Raw genomic sequence first — 16,025 nt, 5'->3', positions numbered from 1 at the left:
AAAGACAAGGAAGCTTGGTGTGCACAAATTGGAGCTTGTTTGCAGGTCACTTTAATCTGTCAGCTGACTCACAGCTGATTAGGTCATCTCCTTGGAATCTCTGTGTAGACTTGATATCGCAAGGGATTCAAGTAGTGAGGACGAATTTGATTTATTGGACAGTGCAGAATCAAAGTGATTATTATTACAAGAAATCTTTTCTCGAGAGTGTTCCCTTCATTCTATAAATAATAAAGGGTTGCGTTTGGTGAATATTATCTTTTTAAATATCTGCGGAACTTTCCAGAAAAATGCATTAGCTACCCGAGAGTGGAAATCGAAACTTTCGATTATCTTCTCTATTTAACCAAAGATTTCATACAGAAGGCTTGGAAAAATTGCCAGGGAATCCTATTTTGCAGGAAGAACGGCTTATACTCACACTGAGGTAAACTGTACAATTCTTACAAAATAGTGCCTAGTGAACATTCTCAATAATTTGATTGATATTAGTTATTATTTATTTGTTTATTTTTTTTATTTTTCGTGGTATTAAGTCACATAGAGAAGAAAGCGATTAAACTCTTGAAAAGAGGTCGAAGACTGCAAATCAGGCCTATTGGTGAATGACGATGTCCATTCATCCGAATTCATTAGTAGTTTGTAATTAAAAAATTAATTAAATTCTACCTCCAGTTTTGAATCTATACGAAAAGTTAATGTCGTGGCAGGTCTTTCGAACACACGAGCAATACGTTTTTCTAAATCCAATGTGTGCAGTGTTTTAAAACTTTACAACCACTGACACAGGATTCCCGCCACGAGTGAAGCAAGCGGTATGCTCAAGGCAGAGCTTGACAGGCTGCTGGCTGATAGTCGGAGTAGCCAAGAATGATATTTCCCGCTCCGTTTAACTTATCACGTCGTAGCATCTATGATATTCAAACAATCGCGCTGCAATTTTTTGTATTGATAGGTCAATGTCCAAGGGAAGCATAGAAAACAATTCGAAGTCAAAATATTGTTTTTAAAAGTGAGAAATAAAATACTAACTTTGAAGTGATCTGCTCACAGAAAAAAATTTTCGGTAAGCGGTAAACTTTTTTGTTTTTCACGTTAGATGGGGGGGTCAAAGCGAGAAAAATGTTGAGTAAGAATGGAAATTCGTTTTAAAAGTTACCGCTCCTCAAAATCTTTACTGGTTACTGAGTTACGGCCAATTAACATCAAAACTAAATCACACGCATGTAGTTTAAAATAGAATACAAATTTGTGTAAATTAAAAAGCACGAATTACACAAATAATTGATAAAAGTCGTCTCTACTAATTACACAAGTCATCATTGACACCTGGTCCACAGATCACCTCTCCAATGCCTCTCTGCTCCATGCCGAGACTTGCGCTGCGAGCTTGAAAGAATGACTGAAACCATTCTTGGAGCTTACAGCGTGCTGGAAAGCTAGCAGTAAAGCGACCATCCATGAGCCAACGTGTGCGGTGTCATATGATTCTAGCGATTCATTTCCCCCACTACCGCTACCAGCTACTCTACCAGCTAGTCTACCATCGTCAACGTGTTCATACCCTAAGAGGTGGAAGACACTCGAAATCGTAATTTCTCGAAACTATGATTTACTAATAAATGCAGGACGCGAGGAGAAGAGAGTTGTTGTTGTTAGTTTTCGGTTAGCAACCCAGTCAGTCTTGTGTAGCAGTGAAGCCAGCTTCGAGACCGGAGTTTGACTTGAGTGTGTGTCCGCAACTTGAGCAGCGTCCAGGTGGAAGCAACGCAGTTGGGAGTCTTGAGTTCGAGTGCAGTGGACTGTCTCTGGAAGACTTGGGTTCGATATACTGTGAACTTAGTGAATGAGCTAGAAGTACTAGCCAAGCAACGAACTGAGAACTGACAGTTCTGTTTTGTAAATAGTGCTTTGTGAACATTAGTTAAGATTAGCAGTATATTGTTGTTCTCAATAATCCAAGTGAATTGTCATTGTCGTCTGTGGAGTGCAATAACGAATACTGTGTTGCTGTGTGGAATGGAAATCCCATTGTTGACGGGAGTGTTTAAATTAAATTATAGAAAGTGATTATTGTTGAAACAATAAAGTTACATTATTGTTTGAATTAAAAGTTACAGTATATTTTGACGTTGTTTATGAGCTGTATTTTTGTGCTGAATGATATTAAATTACCTACCTGCCTACTTATCTCCTGTTTACGGATATATTTCATGTGCTTATTATAATGTCAAGTTTTCATTGTGAATGATGACTCAACTGCTACTGTTAGTGTAACATTTGTGTCCTCGTGTTCATGTTAACATTTAGACATGAAAAAAAGTACGGGAAAAATGGGGGTAAACTAAACAATAATTTGATATGGTAATACTCTGAGAATGCCCACTACGAGACTTCAAAAAAAAGTATTTGACTGGAAATCTCAAGGAGGAAAGAAACACAGAAGACCAAGAAGAACCTCGCAGAATGATACAAATTAAGAAATGGAGAGAAATGATAGACTATAATCTGTGATATGTGGAAGGCTCGAGATTCCTGGTGATTAGGAATTCAGAAGACATAATCACACATCCAAGAACCGATGCCAGTTGTAGTAGGGAAGGATGGGTTGATAGGTGAAAAAAAAGTATGTGTGGATGGAGGCATCAATGGACAGAGGGACAGACAAGTGGAGACAGACAGATGTCCGCCGCTGTGGAGTAATGGTTAGCATGTCTGGCCATGAAACGAGCGAGCCCGGGTTCAAATCCTGGTTGGGACAAGTTACCTGGTTGGGGTTTTTTCCGGGGTTTTTTCCGGGGTTTTCCCTCAACCAATTGAAGTAGAATTGCTGATAATTTTCGGTGTTGGACCTCGGACTCATTTCGTCATTATTAATTCACATATCATCATCATCATCATCATCATCATCCATATAATAGCCCGGGTTAAGTTCACAGTGTGGTGTGCTGTACTTGTGCAAGAGCATGGCTATTCGGCTACCCTATCATTCTCAGACTGCAGTGTAAGCCTTCAGGTCCTTCCTCCATACAAGACAAAAAAAAAAAAAACAGACAATAGAGAAATAACTACATAGCTGGATGGATAGATGGGTATGTGAGTGAAGATAGTCATAGCTGTAACGAAAGACTCGGCTGTTGAAACCCTTACTTGAGCAGTCTGCGGACACGATGCTGCGGAAGACGCCTTTGTAGTGGTAGCCCCGCAGCCTCAGCTCCTTGTAAATGTCTCGTGACGTCAGCTGCAGCTCGTCGTCGCCGCAGGCCGGTGCCGGGGGCTCCAGCTCCACCATGTCTTCAGAGATGTTGTCACTCAAGTAGAAGGAGCCAGTCACCACGGCTGTCTTGCCTTCCACCACTTCGAAGTTGCCGCTGACCTTCTGCACCATCACCACCAGCTCAACAGCCCCTGCGTGGAAGTTTATGTGAGGCATATTTTATGTAAAATATTGTCTAAAACTTGGCAGTGGACAGAGTTCAACTAATTTCAAGAAAGTTTACAGTCAGGATGATTTTGGCCTGAGCATACTAATCCCTTCTGTAAGTTGTTAGGCATGTTCAGCGGGGAAAGTTGTCAAGTACTTGGCATTGGAAACAAATCAACTAATTTAAAAAAACTTTACAATCAGGAATGTAGTGAAAGATCATGCAGGGTTAGCACTTCAAGAGGGAAGATTCAGTTTTCAGTTAAAAAAAATTACTGATATAACATTTTTCACTTAATCCGAAAGCCCTCTAAAGCTGCTATTTGAATATGCAATACTATTTTCCTTTTTTATTAAGACTGTTGTGGCTCATTTGCGCAACCCAGGCATCGATTTGCTGGAGAACCAGTACCTCCTGTACATCAGTCAGATAATAAAGTTAAATGTGGGCAGTTTATTTTTACTCGTCGTGAAGCATTATGTTTATAAATGGTAGGAATTAAACCTACAGCAATAACAACTGATGATATGCCCAGAAAAACGGGTTAACCCACACTATTTTAAATTGAAGAGAGTTTTGTGAATGAAGCCGAAAAACATATTACAAATTATTTTTATTTGTTTTTTTGTGAACATGACGTATAGGTATAGGTATATCACAGTATCAATTTACATATTTCGTCAAAGATCTTCTCTTTTTCTTGTCCAAATTAAGACAACTTTAATAACATACAAAGAAAAATATTTTAAACCTCCTTAAATATTCACAAAAACTATCTCCTACATAAAAAAAAAATAGGAGTCAGGAGAAAGCATTGTAATTGTTGACTTCTTTGACGATCCATCCTTTACTTATATATTACAAAGAAAATAGAACACAAGAGTGTTGTTGTAATATCAAAGAATCTAAAGCATGGCACAAATGCTGTCCATCTTTTTCAAACTGAATTAATGAAATTTGTGACAAAATAAATAGCAAACGTTAAACATATAATTTACTTTTCCGATGGAGCCTGTGCATAATACAATCAATCAACCATTCAATCAATCAATCGAACAATCAATCAATCAATCGAACAATCAATCAATCAATCAATCTTCTTAATGTATCCAGCTGTTTGCTGACAACATAAAGTCCACAACAGTCCACTGTAGTCTATTCAGTTGTTGTTTTTCACGAGAAATGAGGGGTATTTTGATTGGTGTTCATTATAGATGCCTGTTGCTAGTAGCCAGAGTTGGGGTGTAGTCAATATATACTGCAGGGCTGTGTCTTCTGCAACTGGTACTGATGATTTTAATTTACTTCTTTTGTGGTTTATGGATGGACAGTATAGAAGAATGTGTTCCAGATCTTCATCATGATTATTACACCACAGACAAGTAAGATTATCAGAAATGTGAAATCGGTGTAGGTACAATTGAGTGACAATGTGACCTGTTCTGGCTCTTGTTAAAAATGTTTGAACATGTCTGGGCAAGTTTTTGTACATTTCCAGGTCATTTGGTTTCTTTGTACAGACTGTAAAATTTTTCCTTTGTCAGAAGAGAGCCAATTGTTGATCCATAGGTTTGTAAAATGAGACTTTACTGAAGCAAAAGCACTGGATAGAGATATCACTTGAAGAGGTCTTGGTTGCAAATATGTTGCCTGTTTTCCAATATTATCGACTTTCTCGTTTCCAGGTATACCACAATGACTAGGTATGCATTCAAATGTTATTTCCTTTTGGAGTTCTTTTAGTTTATTAGTTGTTTCTGAATTGTAATAATTCTATGTGCGTATAGGTTTGGTACATATTTAATTATATTAAATATAGCCCTCTTGGAGTCGGTAAGTATGCAAATAGATTTTTCAGAAATTTGAGTAACACACTGAAGAGCAGCATCAATAGCTAGCAATTCAGGTCAAGCCTGGAGGAGGATGAACATGGTATGAAGTAATTTTCTTGAGTTTTGGAATATAATACCCTGCTCCTGATGTCCCATTATTAGGATTTAGAGATCCATCTGTATGAATTTGAAGGTGATCCTTATGTGTGCTGCAGAGTAGTTCCATGGCATCTAACTTAAGAATGTATGGAGGATCATTTTTGGAATGATTTCGTGGAATTTGTATGCTATGTTCTGGAATCATACATTTCCATGGAGGAATTTCGTTCACAACTGGAGTTTTAGCAATAAAGGATAGATGGACAGAACATTTCTATGAACTACTTGGGGGACATGAGGATAATGATGAGAGTAGTGTGAACATACAACAATACGAAGATGAACAACAACTGGTACCAAATGAAGAAGAGATAATATCTGCAATGTACTCAATGAAGAATAATGTGGTGGAAGAGAATTGGAATTACATATTTTCAAACTTATCCAAGATGTATGGATTAAGGAGGAGTTACACTTCTACCCGTACACAAGAAAGGAGATAAAACTCTCTGTGAGAATTATAGAGGAATAACTCTGTTAAATGTCGCATACAAAATTATGTCCAAGTTAATTGTGAATAAAATATCTAAGATTGCAGATAATCTGGTTGGTGAATATCGAGGTGGTTTTAGGAAAGGTAAATCTACCAGCAATCACATATTTATAATTAGGACAATTCTGGAAAAATGTTATGAGTTTAATGTGGGCTTCCATTTACTATTTATCGACTTTAAACAGGCATATGAAAGTATTAATAGAAAGGCTCTTATAGGAACGCTTGTGCAATTCTATGTACTCAGGAAGCAGATTAGATTAATCCAAATGATATTAACAAGTAATAAAGGAAAAGTGCTGATTCAAGGATAAATTGCCGATGAGTTTGATATCAACCTTGGTGTGAGACAAGGCGATGCACTTTCCACAATATTATTTAATATTGTGTTGGAAAGAATTAAAAAAATTGACATCCATCCTGGGGGCTCGATATATAACAGAATGAATAATTTCAAGGGAAAAATTGTTCCAGGGCCGGGTATCGTTCAACCAGAGGTCCCGGGATCGATACCCGGCCCCGGAACAATTTTTCCCTTGAAATTATTCAAATCTGCTTTACAGGGAGCTTCACCTGAAAGACTAGATTTGCATAATATATACGTTACTGTGTTCGTTAACAGAAAACCACAATTCCAAGTCACACAGAGATTGTGTGCACTCATTGTGGGTCTCTGGCGTTTCGTCAGCACACGCGAGTTGTGTGGATATAAAGGGAAAAGTTGAGACGGTGTCGGGTGGAGTTCCCAGGTAGCTCAGTGGTAGAGCGCTGGTACGTTCAACCAGAGGTCCCGGGATCGATACCCGTCCCCGGAACAATTTTTCCCTTGAAATTATTCAAATCTGCTTTACAGGGAGCTTCACCTGAAAGACTAGATTTGCATAATATATACGTTACTATGTACGTTAACAGAAAACCACAATTCCAAGTCACACAGAGATTGTGTGCACTCGTTGTGGGTCTCTGGCGTTTCGTCAGCACACGCGAGTTGTGTGGATATAAAGGGAAAAGTTGAGACGGTGTCGGGTGGAGTTCCCGGGTAGCTCAGTGGTAGAGCGCTGGTACGTTCAACCAGAGGTCCCGGGATCGATACCCGTCCCCGGAACAATTTTTCCCTTGAAATTATTCAAATCTGCTTTACAGGGAGCTTCACCTGAAAGACTAGATTTGCATAATATATACGTTACTATGTACGTTAACAGAAAACCACAATTCCAAGTCACACAGAGATTGTGTGCACTCGTTGTGGGTCTCTGGCGTTTCGTCAGCCCACGCGAGTTGTGTGGATATAAAGGGAAAAGTTGAGACGGTGTCGGGTGGAGTTCCCGGGTAGCTCAGTGGTAGAGCGCTGGTACGTTCAACCAGAGGTCCCGGGATCGATACCCGTCCCCGGAACAATTTTTCCCTTGAAATTATTCAAATCTGTTTTACAGGGAGCTTCACCTGAAAGACTAGATTTGCATAATATATACGTTACTATGTACGTTAACAGAAAACCACAATTCCAAGTCACACAGAGATTGTGTGCACTCGTTGTGGGTCTCTGGCGTTTCGTCAGCCCACGCGAGTTGTGTGGATATAAAGGGAAAAGTTGAGACGGTGTCGGGTGGAGTTCCCGGGTAGCTCAGTGGTAGAGCGCTGGTACGTTCAACCAGAGGTCCCGGGATCGATACCCGTCCCCGGAACAATTTTTCCCTTGAAATTATTCAAATCTGCTTTACAGGGAGCTTCACCTGAAAGACTAGATTTGTATAACAGAATGGTTCAAATTTTGGCATATGCTGATGATGTACTGATTAGTAGATCTGTGCAAGAATTACAGTCTAGCTTTACCCAACTAGAACAAGAAAGTATTAAGGTGGGTTTGACATTGAACACTAATAAAACTAAATATATGATTGCTACAAGAGAGGAAGGTAGATGGATGCACTGTAATACCATAACAATTGAAAACAGAGCTTTAAACATCTCGGGAGTGTGATAACTGATAATAATATGGTATTGACAGAGGTTAAAGAAAGATTACAGGCGGGAAACAGATGCTATTGGGCCTTACTTTCTTTGTTACGATCTAGGGATCTCTCAAGAAATGGGAAAAAGAAAATATATAGAACAATAATCAGGTCGGTGGTTACACACGCCTCTGAAACCTGGTCATTACTAATAAATGAGGAAAGGAAAATTGCGGCATAGGAAAGAAAAATTCTGAGAAGAATATAAGGGCCCAAAATGGAGAATGGAAAATTAGAACTAACAAGGAACTTTATGAGATATATGGTGAACCGCATATAATTAGAAGCACACGGTTGAAATGGACCAGCCATGTTGAAAGAAGTGACGAGGGATCATTACTGAAAAAGATTTATAGAGGGAAGCCGGATGGTAGAAGATGTGTTGGGAGACCAAGGAAGAAATGGATTGAAGGCGTTGAAGAAGATATAATGGAGATGGGTATAAGGGCATGGAGGAGAAGAACTCAGGACAGAAAAGAATGGGCTTCTATTGTTAGGAACGCTCTGTTCCTTCAAGGAATGTAATCGCCTTGGAGTAAGTAAGTTTAGCTTCAAATTGACATAAACAACAATTCTCTATGATAAATATAACCGGAGATACCTATGCTAAGTTATATAAAGAGGTTCATGCGAGATTTTGAAAATTTCGACAATCAATTGATACGAAAATATGCTTTTCTCTGGCAAACAAAACTATACATGCATTATATTTTATCCATTACAATACTCTCATAGAGTTAAAAAAAAAAAAAAATCTAAGTTCCTGAGGTAAATTGTCGCCTGATTTTATTCAATCTGACGTGGAATGACTCATATGGCTAGTGTTTGGAAAGTCACAAGATTATGTCACCAAAAAAAAAAAAAAACACTAGAATTTAGTCTGATCTCTGATCCGTATGGGTATAGACAATATTAATTTATTATTATAAAGCTATTTTATTAAAATGGCTAATGGCTACTACAAATCAACAGCGGGCACAATGTGTTCTTTGGTATGCTAAATTTGAGAGTGTTAAAAGAGTTCAAAGGGAATTTCAACGTGAGTATGGTGTGCGTAATGTACCTAAATACGATTCCATAATGTTGTGGTATCGAACATTTGTAGAAACAGAGTCTGTGTTAAAAAACATGCAGGAGGTCGCAGGCGAAACCCAGTATGAGAAGCAGCTATCGCTTGGCTTGGCACCCAAACTCCCCAGATTCAATCCCTTCTGACTTCTTCATGTGGGGTTTTGTTAAAGACATTGTCTATTCACAGAAACCCAGGAACATTGATGATATGAGAGTAAAAATTACTAAAAAGCTTTTCAACAAATCACCCCTCTCATGTTATGACAGTGTTGTATGCACAAAGTTTCAACAAATAAAGTTCAATAGTAAATGTTTTACGGTGTTTTTATTTTATTCATGCCCAAATGGATCACCCTATAGATAGTATGTATGTCTAAAATATACTTTTTTGTCACCAGCCATTCATTCAAAACACCAGACCTAGTAATATAATCACTAAATTGGCAACACTGGTTTCTGTTTATAGCCCGAGCACAGTGTACCAACATAAACACCGTAAAAGCACTGCAGTAAATGTGGTTAGTAATTTATATTCTTAAAATTCGTAGATTATAAAAGTGTTATCCTGCTAATATTTTATTCTGTAAAACTAAAATATATTGGTACTACAAAACTTTATAATAGTTACACTTGATATATTTTTCTCATTTAAAATATTTGACTTGGTGATAGCACAGTCTAATATATACAGTCGCGCAACTTCAACACTTTTTTTGCCAACATTCGCGACACTAGCGCCCAAGCGGCAGGCAAGGCACTGGTCATAGGGTTGATACACCCAGCACGTGGTTTAAAGGGATGTGAGATGTTATAATAACGTTTTAATCATGCTTCGGAATAAAGGCAATGTGTGCAATGACGAAAATTGCAGTAACTACAAGTTTAAATCTCCGAATTTGTCGTTCTTCAGATTCCCTTAAAGACCAAGAGAAAATCATAACCCAGTCATAACCAATAATCCACGTTGTAGGTAGCCTACGTATTGTGTTCTATAAAACATTTATTACTTATCAGTTACCTATTTGTATGTAAGGAAGGACAGTTTAAATAAAAACAAAGTAAATACCTGTTACAGTATATTATTTTTTTGCAGAGATCATATGTGTAAATGTGTAACCATTCCGATTTTGGATAATGTATCTACAGTTTTTAATGCAAGTAGTTCCATAATTTTTGTATTCGTGTTTTCTTCTTTATATTTTTCAAGAATGTTATATAGCATTCAAGTAGGTATCATGGTGTTAATTTTGCAAGAATTCATGAGTATTGTAATCCTTTTGCAAAATATTCACTTCTTGAATAAATCCAGACTGTGTCGATAAATTTCTGATGTGTTTGGTGTAGATTCATGTGGCAGACGTGTCAAGTTCTCAAGAAATAAAAGAGCCTTTTTAAATTTCATATAAAAAGCAATCTTTTCTGTAATAATTTGCATGACTGTTATTGGTGTCGATTTTACATTCCCAATGATTATTTGTGCCGTTCAGTGCAGAAGTGGTGTAAGTCAAAATCAGGTAATGAGGTTTAAAGTAAAAATTCTGTAAAATACAGCGCAAAGTAGCAATTAATATATCCTTCGTGCTATTCACTGACTATTTATAGTTTAAATACATTCAATATGAACTGCCACTTTGCGCTGTATTTTACAGAATATTTACTTTAACCCCTCATTACCCATTTTTAACTTACACCACTTCTGCTCTGAAAATAAAATTAGGCCTACATTTTCTGAGTTAATTGAAGTTACAATTTTTTCAACAAAATTGTGTTAATTTATTTGTTCTCACCTACGTCATATTAACAGTAATTGCATGTAAATTACGTATTATATAAAAAGGTAAAAAAGGTAAAGGTATCCCCGTAACATGCCATGAAGGCACTTGGGGGGCATGGGGGTAGGTAGGATAAATTAAAATTAGGCATTATGTGTGAAAACTGTAAATGTAATGTAAAATGCGGTAAACTTGCCGTGAAAATTTAAACCATAACATCAGCACTATTTGTGACTCGAAATAATAAAGGAAATACCGGTTCTCAAGAAATGGAAAAATAATGAACTTCATATTAATGTTTAAATTCTCCCTTTTCTTTATTTTCAAGTTTACCTCAGCGGCCGAGTTTACCCCAATTTGCGGTATGCAAAATCGTTAATTTCTCAGGAAATAGGGAGACGAGTTCACCACGCGATGTACCCTACGAGATATGCCCTACAATTTTGAAGCTACTAATTTTTACTCTTCTCACAGGAAATACAAAGTTCCAATGATTCATAAATATATTTAGGAATGAATTGAATTAACCGACCACGCACGAACAATTATATTATTTCAAACCATGATACGTGATCAGGGCCATGATTCAGTTGTAAGGAGCAGAAAGAATTACGTTTATTCCCAGCTTCTGAAACTTGTTGATTAACTGCATGTGAAATTCTTCTAGGGTTCTAAAGTAGAATTAATAAGAACCATATACACTCATTGTATAACATAAACATATAAAATAAATTACGCAAAACCCGTTTTCTGATGTGTTGTCATATGTCGTGTGCACACTTTTAACTTGCCTGCCGCTAGAGGGCTACTGTCGCGCCAGCTGTCAAATGTTGGCATATTTTAAACGTATGAGTTGCGTGACTGTATCTATTAGAATGGGTGATAGCTAGCTACTTTTCCACTGGTTCTGATACTCTCCACTAGAGTTCAGGTGTATCGCAGCGAAATTGGTTAGCCCCTTCTTGAAGTTATAGAAAAAACATCGTGAAACACAAGAACTTTGGATCACTGTATTAACCTAATATGATCGCAGGAGGATAGCCCAGCATTTAGAAAAGATAGCTCTTATAACCGACAACAGATTGCAGCACTTAATGTGACAATGTTAATTTTGAGGGTTAACCCATTTTTCTGGGCATGTGTTCAATTGAAAAGACGATGGTGGTGGTGGTGATGATGATAGCCATACCATCCTTTGGGATAGTGGTGGCCCTGTGGAAGTGCACATTCTCCAGACAGATATTCATCTCGGTGTACACAGAGCCCAGCATCATTTTGACAGTCATCCACACGAGGTCCTGTGAATCAGAGAATGCACAACATAATGCAGAGTGTATAGGGAACGATACCATAAAATGAATAAGTAAATATTAAACCACATATAGGCACAGTATATGAAGATGTAAGTCTCTGTGTACATGTCTACGTAAATGTATGCATGCATGTGTAAGTGTGTGTGTGTGTGTGTGTGTGTGTGTGTGTGTCCCATAGACAAATAAACAGAGGTGAGTACTGTGCATCCATTTATATTGCATCCCGGTTCCCCCCACCCCTTTCTGCTGGGCTGTTAGTCCAGTCTTAGCTCTTTCCTGAAAACATTTACTGTTCGGAATTGGACGTCTACATAGTGTTATACAACTGTTTATAGATGCCGACCACTTTGAAATATTGGGTGTGGCAGGACTCTGCCCAGAAGAAAACTTTAATTGATGTTTCTCAAAAATGCATTTTACAGAAAATAACGTCCTGTGATTTTTTATATAAGATACATGAAAACTACGGCCACTGTGCACTACTTTTTCCTTCATTGCTTTGTTCACCCTTGTTGATCTTTGCAGTGATGACTGTTAGTTGCGCTACCACCATTAAGGTACGGTCACACGTCGCTACTTTTGCAGCGCTACTTTTGTACTGCAGCTGCAAAAGTTGCGGGTCGTGTTCACACGTAAGCCAAAAGTAGCGCGCTGCACGCTACTTTTTGTGCTGCGCAACCAGAGTGCTGCAAAAGTTGCAACTGGAGGTTGCGAGTCTGTTCACACACAAGGCGCTACTTTTGCAGCCGCAGTCATGCTGCAGGTTCCCATCTCCATGTTGACTTCTCAATATACATTTTGTGGTTATGTTCGCATTATTAAGAAACTCATGCGAAAGCTTACTTATCTATATTTGCTTTTCTGTCGTATCTAGTATTCACAAATTGACATTATTTTTACTATAAAGCTTTTAAAAACGCCTATATACTTAAATGATAACCAACAGTATATTCACGTAATCAATGTTGGCAACCCTCCTGTTTGGAACTACACTACGAAAAATTTAAAAAGTGAATTATATCGTCAGCAATTATGCTCAGACTGTGTTGTGTATTTAATAACTGTTACAAATAATTTATTTTCATCACATTTAACATTAAAATATATCCAAGGATTAAAAGTATCACTGGCACATTTGGGTGGTAACACTGGTTGCAACCGCAGCAACAGTTTCAACAAAACCGATATCAAAAATGCTGCGGCTGCAACCCTGAGAACCCCGTTCACACGTCGCTACTTTTAAGTTGCGCGCAGCATGGAAAAGTAGCAGGCAGCAGGTTCGGCAGCCGCTACTTTTCGGGTTGCACCGTTGTTCACACGTCGCAGTACAAGAGTTGCGCAGTTTTTTTGTACTGCAGCGCTACAAAAGTAGCGACATGTGATCATACCTTTATAACGCAATTTATTATTGTTCTGTTTTATAGCAGATTTATTTTAGACAATATCAATATCAACAGTTACATTGCAATTACTGATCACTTAACAGGTGCACACTTGGGACAACGATCATCACAAGAAACAACCACTGAAACTGAATATTGATAACAGTTAGGCTACTTTCAAATTTTAATTGCTTATGAAAACAATTTTGAACATAGGTAACAATAATTTGTTAACAGATATTAGGCAAAAATACATTCGAATACACTGTTTATTGAACTATTAATTCCGTATTATTATTTCCACTTGGTAATACTTATGACCGTTACTGCTTGACCACAATAGTTAACAAATATGAACTGGACTGAAAAAATGTGGATCATAGACAAAGAAGTGGAGTCACTGTTGCGTCATGTGTGGGGATTCACCGATGTCAAGTGCATTATCAGTTGCATCATGGTCACTGTGACAGCTGACCCTGTCTATGGATTTGAAGTAACCATTTCTGGCTCATGTCCTACTTCATCTTTTAAATAAATTAATTACTTTTCTTTTAGCCTCAGGAATCTCTCTTCGAATTATTTGGAGAGGTGAGGCCCCTCTATTACTTTATTGGGAGAGCGATGCCCCTAGCTTTATACGTTTAGGGGGCAGAAAGTGCCTTGCCCCCTAAAGCCAGCACCTATATAACTGTTTAAAATAATTTAAAGAAACAGACTCCGTTAAGTAACTGTCACGTGATTTCCCTCTATCGACGATATAATCACTCAGACTGACAGTAGGTAGGTATTTCTGTCTGAACGAATTATGCTGAAGTATTATTGGTTGGTTACCTCACAATATTCTTATAGGACTTCGGATGTGTCTATGACCCTCAGACACAATCATGGTGCACTTACAATGTAGCCTGTGGCAGGGTAGAGGACTCTGCCGTCAATGACGTGTCCAGACAGATATTCCAACATATCGTCATCCAGGTCGATGTCCCAAGATTTCTCTCCGTACTTCAGTGTACTCTGCAACAATAATTACTACACTGTTGTTGTGATGTTCAATTCTGCATGGGAGCTCACAGCTCTTGTTTGTACATTCACACTGTCTTAGGCCAGGCATACATAGGTGTGCTACGGCGGTAATGCGGCATTACATGTAATGCGCTGAGTAAATTGTGCCCTCTCGAGCAAGTGGTGCACATGGTACGAACCATCTGAGTAGGGCATGCAAGCCTCGAACACCTTCTTAGTTCCATTCTATCTCGCATGATGCACGACAATCGAAAACGACGAAGCTTTGCTAACTGCTATTTGCACTCCGGTAGCAATAGCATACATTTTCAACAGAAAGAAATGTAGACCTACGAATCTGTACAAGAAGCGGTTGGGGAGTAATTTCTAGAGTGCTGCAAAATTTCAAGAAATCGGCAGCCATTATAAAAACTTTAGGACTACTCGGATGATTTCGATCAATTTTGAAGAATTATTGATGAAAATCGGGCCAAACTTTAAAAAAGCAGCCACCAACATGCGAGAACCGATTTAATTCCCGATTTACCACGCAAATCGTCTGTAGCTGCATTTAGATTGGCAACAGGCCATGACTGTTTGGCCAAACACCTGCATAGAATTGGAATATATCAGTCCCCTAACTGCCCATTGTGCAACTCAAACCAAGAAATGGATTCGGAACACCTCAAAATCTGTGCTTCAGTGGCTGGCCATGATAATATCTTTGAAAAATATTGGAGTTCAAGAGGTCAAATGACTTTATTGTCAAACGCCTGGCATTACAAAACAACAAACAACAACAACATGCGAGAGCCAATCTCTAGTCAAGATAGGACAATATTTATTATAATAAACTCAATTCATCCTTTGAAGAATGTTATTGTGTAATTAACAAAGTATGTAAAACACTATTTTTGGTTGACTGTCTGTAGTACATCTCAATATTCCAGGTTTGCACTGACTTTATACAATATTCTTGGTGACAGAGGATTCGCTTACAAGCCTTCAATACCTTTTGCGAATTTCAAAAAGGCTATCGGTCAAATAATCCCAGGAGTTTGTCAAGCTATTGTCAGCATATTAAAGGAAAATATCGAGACGGTAGTACCAATATAATGTGCTTCTTTAATGGGAATATTTTCATTGCAATACATATAATGAAACACTGAGAGAATTAAAATGGAAAATACATACAACAAATACTACAAAAACTGTTAATCAATTCATTAAAGATAATAATAAGAAAAAAAGAGAAGATATTAAACATGCTGGTCTGACCATTGGAGTAAACTACAGTGATGAACATTCTGGGAACAGAGTGTTGGCTGGATGATGTTGTAGAGAGCGAAGAGAGTTTGTTTCAAATCCGAAAGTGACAGTGCGTAGTGTAGTAAGGATAGATTTGGAGATTTTTGTCGCTGAAAACTCCGCTTGAGAAGACTCTTAAGTCAGAGGATGTTGTAGTGGTTTGGGAACTGAAGCATATGAGGGAAATGCATTACTTTCCTTCCGTTCTATATATATATATATATATATATATATATATATAAAGGAAAGGAAATGC

At 37.9% G+C, this 16,025-nt stretch overlaps 1 protein-coding gene across 1 annotated transcript in view; it reads right to left on the bottom strand.

The window, feature by feature from the left end:
* The window catches only part of LOC138711961 (fatty acid synthase-like), a 116,608-nt gene that overhangs the window by 60,900 nt on the left and 39,683 nt on the right, over window positions 1–16,025 (bottom strand). The window contains exons 14-16 of the mRNA XM_069843282.1: window positions 14,357–14,473; window positions 11,954–12,062; window positions 3,151–3,408 (exon numbers count right to left, since the gene is read on the bottom strand). Coding sequence (XP_069699383.1) covers window positions 3,151–3,408; window positions 11,954–12,062; window positions 14,357–14,473 — 484 coding nt within the window. The remainder of the gene's footprint in view (window positions 1–3,150; window positions 3,409–11,953; window positions 12,063–14,356; window positions 14,474–16,025) is intronic.

The sequence above is a fragment of the Periplaneta americana genome, chromosome 2, assembly GCF_040183065.1.
Source record: "Periplaneta americana isolate PAMFEO1 chromosome 2, P.americana_PAMFEO1_priV1, whole genome shotgun sequence".
NCBI lineage: Eukaryota > Metazoa > Arthropoda > Insecta > Blattodea > Blattidae > Periplaneta > Periplaneta americana.
The sequence above is the reverse complement of the archived record's forward strand: the minus strand, read 5'-3'. Positions and strand labels throughout refer to the sequence as shown.